We start from the raw sequence: 6,000 nt of genomic DNA, 5'->3' as shown, positions 1-6,000 counted from the left end.
AAATGCCACACCTTTGTGTCTAGTTGCTGATGACATGTCATATATATAGATGGATGCTTTCTCTGAATGAACCTGGTGATTGATATTTTGCAAAGGACGAACCTGATCCTCCTGTTCAAATCTTGAAGCTCTTTTTAGAGGCGTTTATCACTTTACGCAAAGGAGACTTGCGCACTCAGTATACTATATTTTCTTGGCCGTCTTTTCACCTCGACGCGCACTCAATCCAGAAATACCCCCATGTACATATTATATGTATATTACTCAGCGCTATCCAGGCATGGACCAGATCTGACGTGCATAAAAGTACAGCGATCTGATGGAAAGCATACTAAGACCCTGGGGGCTGTTATGGAACCTTCGCTCTAAAGTCGACCAAAGTGCACAGGGGTACACTGATGGAAAGGACAACTTGGCAGCGCGTGAGGAATTAATTGATGATGCACTGCCGAGCAGCAGGGTAGTGGCTATGAATCGGTCTTTGAATGATATACATCAAATCTGGTTCTAACACCCAATGGCCTCGAGAGTTATCCGTGAGCGCAATTGAGGGATCTGTTCTTCCCCTCCACGACCCGTTTTGGATACCCGTTTTAGATGATTGTTTCCTAGGAAAGTAGTGGATGTCCACGCCTTTGGTAATTTTCTGCCCGACAAATAATGGACTGTGAGAGGCACGGGTTGAATACTTTCGCATCCCACTGTACCCGGGACGAGACCAGAAATCTAACAATGACAAGCGAGGGAGTCAAGTTAAATCAAACAACAGGGACGGAATCACATCCAACAGGAAACAGCGGAGACTCGTCAGCTGACTTGTGCATGCCCACGCGACCATCGTTTTCCACCTTCAGTTTGTTTCGTTGGTTCTAGGTTTCTAGCTTTTCTAAGTCTGCTATTATGGGGTACGACTTGCGTTCCTACCACAACCCAACAGCGCACGACACGTACGCGAAAGTGACACCTATCAAGATGATGTTCGCTTGTTGTTGCTAGTGGGTCCGTCTCATGCAAGCAAAACATTGAGAACGGATCTCTCGCCGGTGATGCCAGAGACGACACTTTCCGTCGATGGAAGACGGTGAACGAGAAGCTTGAGGTGAAGGGACGTATGGGGCTCTCATCGCAAGCTGAATTCACACTAGGGAAGATACAGCCTGATTGAGTCTACACTTCATCAGTCTCTAGCCCAAATAGCTGCCGAGCTTCCATGTCGGGACTTCTGAAATTTTCTATGGATTTCTAGAAGAGACGCTGTCACGAATTACCACTCATACCACAATGTCTAATGTCCCTAAACCTCGTTAACCATCATAAAGATCTGTAGGATGTATGGGTGCTTCATGAGGACGGTGCACTGGTGTTACTATACATCGTATGGAACGAGGCAGTGTTCACATTGTTCATCGGCATTTCCATTGCTATATTGACGTATACATTAGGGCGTATATATTCGGATAATTGCCTTACAATGCTCATTAGCCTGGCCGGATGCTGACGCAGTCATATTCAAGCATCCTCTAGGCAACAACCCAAGGAAAACCTCATTCAGCATGCTCCACGTCAGCGGAGTCCCCCTTGGGAATTTCAATCTGCACTTCCTTGACCTTCCGCTGAAGCTCCTCGTCTTCGTGCTGGGTAAATCTGAGCGGGCGCTTGGTGGAGATAGCATCCGGATCAAGAACGACAATGAGCGGCGGGTTGGTCCGGTAATAGGCATCCACATCTTCCAGCGTGCGGTTCGCTGTAAGGATTGACTGAGGTTAGCCGGAGAATGGAAAATTAATCCAAACGGACTTACCGGTCTCTGGGTACAAAAAGTAAATCACCGGTAAAAATACTGCATTGAGGACGGTCCATACGATCCAGAATTTCCAGCCGAGATTCTGAATGCCAATGGGAGTGATTTCGACAATGGCAAAATTGGTAATCCTGTGAAGAGTCCATAAACATCATTCGCACTGGATCCTTGTCCTGTGGTCAGGGGTTAAACTAACCAGTTCGTCGCAGTGGCAACGGCCGCTCCCTTTGTTCTCATCGGCAACGAGTTGATCTCGGTGGGATACAGCCATGGCACTCCCAGCATGCCAACTCCGAATGCAATATGGTATAAGAAAAAGAAGGCTACAGATGCAGTGCCGTACACCTTATTATTCTCAGCGAAACAAAGAAGAATGGTGATGACCAGGAAGGAAAGGAACTGGCCAAAACCAGACAGCAGCATCAATCCTCGGCGTCCTAATCTTTCTACCATCGTGGCGATCACGCAGGAGAAGATAAAGTATGAGATTGCATTGCAAGCTGTCAGGAGTCGAGCCATAGAATTGGAGAGTCCAACCGAATTGATAAGCACCAGTGGGAGGTAGTAGCTCATAATATTGATCCCTATTCACCATCCATATTAATCCTGACAGTAAGTCCACTAACAATGCAGGTGCAACAAACCTTGGAACTGCTGGATGGCCTGGGTTCCAGCTCCCAGCAGAAGCCGGCGTAGTGTTTTGGTGCCCTCTGATTTCCCCCCACGCAGGAGGTCGCGCCAGCGTATGGCGTTATCACGCTCGTATTGGATGCTGTACTGGATCTCATCGTGCTGAGTGATAATGTAGGCGTCGTCGATCGGCTTGGCTTCAATGCAGGAGAGCACCTCGACTCCCTCCTCTTTGCGGCCGTGCGCGAGGAGCCATCTGGGAGACTCAGGGAGCCATGGAACTGTGGCAAACAAAGCGCAGATGAAGAACAGCTGCAAGGCAATGGGTAACCTCCATGCGATGGAGCCCCCACGGAAAGAGAGGCCGTAATTAATCCAATTGACAATGCAATACCCACCAACGTTCAGTCCTAGTTCTAGGATCACCAGTTTGCCTCTCCATTTCATCTGTGCCGTTTCGGTTTGCCAGATGGGTGCAGTGGCGGTGTTGACGCCGTTTCCAACCCTACGCACACGACGATCAGTCCCACGGGGCTGGTAATGAAAGAGTAACTCGAATTCTCTTACCCTAAGATGACCCTCCCAACGAACATCTGGGGTAGCCTGAAGGAGGAAGCTTGCAGAACGGTCCCAACTGCCATGATTGTGGTTCCCAGGAGAATACTCTTCTTGCGGCCCAGGCGCTCACCCAGAGTAAAGGCAAGAATGGCACCCAAAAAGCAGCCAACATCGTAGATGGCCGTTACTGTAGAGAGAATTTTGGTTCTGGTGGGACCCACCAAGTCGTGCAATTCGAGGAAGTCGGGGGTTACGACCACGCCACCTAGCACAAAGGGTTATTACTATCATCGTGCAGGAAGACTTGGATGAAACCTACTGAAGACGCCCTGGTCATACCCGAATAACATCATGTCGATCGAACACGCAACCTGCAATCCCCGTCAGGTTAACAAAGAAAGAGTCCGGAAGGACCCAACGTACCGTGACCCAAAAGGTAAGCCATCCTCCAGTGAGGCCGAAGTAGGGTCTTTTAGCAGTTGCCATGGGGTCGTTGTTCTACGGGTATATTCATTGATATGCCGAGGAAAACGTGAAAACCACGGCGACAAGCGGGTCGCTATATAGTCCTGGTTCCCTCACAGAACTGTGGCTAGATGGACATAGAAACTTGTCTCCCCACAATCCCCCGGTGGCGATGGAGGAGTCCGGGGTGTCTGTTCCCCGGGATTCTGCTCTTGAGGCCCCATCTGCGGGATCCGGGGGATACGTTGTGTTTTCTGTTAAAGAGGGCACAGACGGAGGACACCCGAAAGTCAATTTGTCAGGGGATGAATCCAAGTGATGAATACGGAGATCGGTTGGAATCTGTGAGATTTTGACCCCAGCAGACCACGGACATACGCATACGGCAAGGATCATACTCCAAATCAGAACCCCTGGGTCAGATGTGCGAGTTCTTCGGGTCAACGACCGCCGTTGGGTGCCTGTAACGGACTGGGCTCGGAGAAGTCACCGTGATTGGACAACCAGGACATCTGTACCACTTAAATGTTTCCGCTCCCTTCTCTATTAACCTCTGGCGAATCTGTGTAGAATATCTCTGTCGGGTTGAAACCGGAAAAATAAATAGATTCCATCAGACTGAAGGACCGCTGTGCTGTAACGTTGCGCCAGCCGCTAGTGACGTCTCTCGCAGTGAAGCTTCAGACCAATTCTAGCACCTCTCAGGAAGCTACTCTATCCTTGCATTTCACAACGATATCTGATGTACGGAACTTGTTATATTGCTCTATTCAAGCAGTTACCCATTGCACCGTTCCACTCTTGCACAGGAATTACCTGTGCCGGACACTGGGAGATCTGGATTGTATTACCACTAATAACAAGATTCTGTAATGCGTTATTCTGGCCACTATTTAACCATTTAATGCTTAGGGAGTCTTAATGGGTCCATACATGTCTCGCACACTCCTCAAGCTCTGAGGCCCGTGGCTTTGTCGAGTATAGACCGGGAAGTCGGCCTATCCTCCTGCCACACAGATCGGCCAAACAAGATATTGCACTTTTTAGTGTCCATTCACAATCATTACTAAGCACCTGTGGCTCACGCAGTCACAGCCATTACAGGCCTAAATAGAGAAGGGGCCAGTTCCGCTGACAGCAAACCAGGGGATATACCCACCAACTCTACTGGCTGGTATCGGTATATCGTGCGCTGGCCAACCATGTCAGTACACGCACAAAACATCACCCGCGCGGAGACATTGTCCGCGCGCAGTGGAGCGATTATCTTCTAACAACCTGACTGCTTCCCGCACTTCCAAAGCTAGACCAAAGACGAAGACCTTAAGAATAGCAGACTCTCAGGTTAGGTTTTCATAAAATCATCACTGGCTCAAATAAAAAGCTACCCCCCCCCTCGGCTCGTTCATTACGCTTCCCTACACTTCCCCGTGCTTGGTACAGGACCACGTGAGTCCACCAGCCTCGTTGAGATCACTAATAGCCGGGGGAATTTGCGTAGCAAAATGGCATCTAAATCTAACACCATACTTGTCCTTGGTGCCACTGGCCCAGCTGGAATATGCCTCCTAAGAGAGCTCATCTCATCAAGTTACCATGTCGTTGTCTACGCGCGGAATCCCGCCAAAATACCAAACGATATAGCTTCACAAGGGCTTCTCACTGTGAGTTGTTGAGTGACATTCAAAAAAAAAAAAAAGCCAAGATCATTCCTCGTACCTTGCTTGCCCTGCAATGAAACTAATGACTCCATTATGCTATTAGGTTACGAAGGGCGAAATGAACGACCATGAATCCCTAGAGAAGACTATGTCTCCCTGCTCTGCCGTGCTATCCCTCCTTGGACCGAGCATCGACCATAAGGATATTGATCCATCCATCTATGCCGGCTACTACAGAGACGCCGTATTCCCAGCAATGCGGAAGCTTGGAATTCGAAGAATCATTGCCATGGGCACCATTTCTATCTCCCACCGGGACGACCACTTCACCATTTTCCAGCCAATGGTGCATGTGTTCATGCGCTTCTTCGCCAAAGCAATATACAGCAATATGCAAAATGTGGCCGCTACATTTCAAAAAGCAGGTCAGGGCCTGGACTGGACCGTATTTCGCATCGCTCGAATTGTAGGTGAGTGTGACGAGTTGAGCTGGAGGAGCGATGGAGACGCTTGCCAAGTGTATGCTGGAAGGGTGGGAGGGAAAGGATGGACCACCTCGATTACACGAGCAGAGTTGGCGAGATGGATAGTGTGCAATATTGAGTCCAGCGAATGGTACCAAGCTATGCCCGCATTGAGTAAACTATCAGGCTAGCTAGGTATTATCTTCTAGTAAAGATATATGCGAAGTATTAGGCCAAGGCGAGAGAGTATTGCAACTGGAACTTGTGATTGTCTCCGACCGAGAAACTGAACCGCGATTCCCATAAATGCACGAAGTAGCTAGTCCAGAAGGTTATCCACAGGCGTTACGACCCAGAAACATGTCGACCTTGCTCAGGCTCCATGAGCACAGGGGTGAGCGGGGCCTATGTCATGGCATGT

At 49.2% G+C, this 6,000-nt stretch overlaps 2 protein-coding genes across 2 annotated transcripts; one reads left to right on the top strand and one right to left on the bottom strand.

Moving 5' to 3' along the window:
• Nucleotides 1-4,424, bottom strand: AFUA_1G11050 (sugar porter family MFS transporter). Its single transcript, XM_747377.2, has 7 exons — nucleotides 3,413-4,424; nucleotides 3,309-3,360; nucleotides 2,999-3,254; nucleotides 2,446-2,936; nucleotides 1,998-2,385; nucleotides 1,802-1,932; nucleotides 1-1,744 (listed from the first exon to the last, which is right to left on the bottom strand). The coding sequence occupies exons 1-7, from the start codon at nucleotides 3,473-3,475 to the stop codon at nucleotides 1,545-1,547; spliced, it is 1,581 nt and encodes a 526-aa protein (XP_752470.1). The 5' UTR covers nucleotides 3,476-4,424; the 3' UTR covers nucleotides 1-1,544.
• A 535-nt stretch (nucleotides 4,425-4,959) lies between these two features.
• On the top strand, nucleotides 4,960-5,869 carry AFUA_1G11040 (NAD(P)-dependent oxidoreductase; the record flags this gene model as incomplete). The annotated part of the gene is made up of 3 exons (XM_747376.1): nucleotides 4,960-5,118; nucleotides 5,219-5,730; nucleotides 5,812-5,869. 3 exons carry the CDS (start codon nucleotides 4,960-4,962, stop codon nucleotides 5,867-5,869), a joined length of 729 nt encoding a protein of 242 aa, XP_752469.1.
• Nucleotides 5,870-6,000: the final 131 nt, after the last annotated feature.

Source organism: Aspergillus fumigatus, chromosome 1 (assembly GCF_000002655.1).
Source record: "Aspergillus fumigatus Af293 chromosome 1, whole genome shotgun sequence".
NCBI lineage: Eukaryota > Fungi > Ascomycota > Eurotiomycetes > Eurotiales > Aspergillaceae > Aspergillus > Aspergillus fumigatus.
The sequence above is the reverse complement of the archived record's forward strand: the minus strand, read 5'-3'. Positions and strand labels throughout refer to the sequence as shown.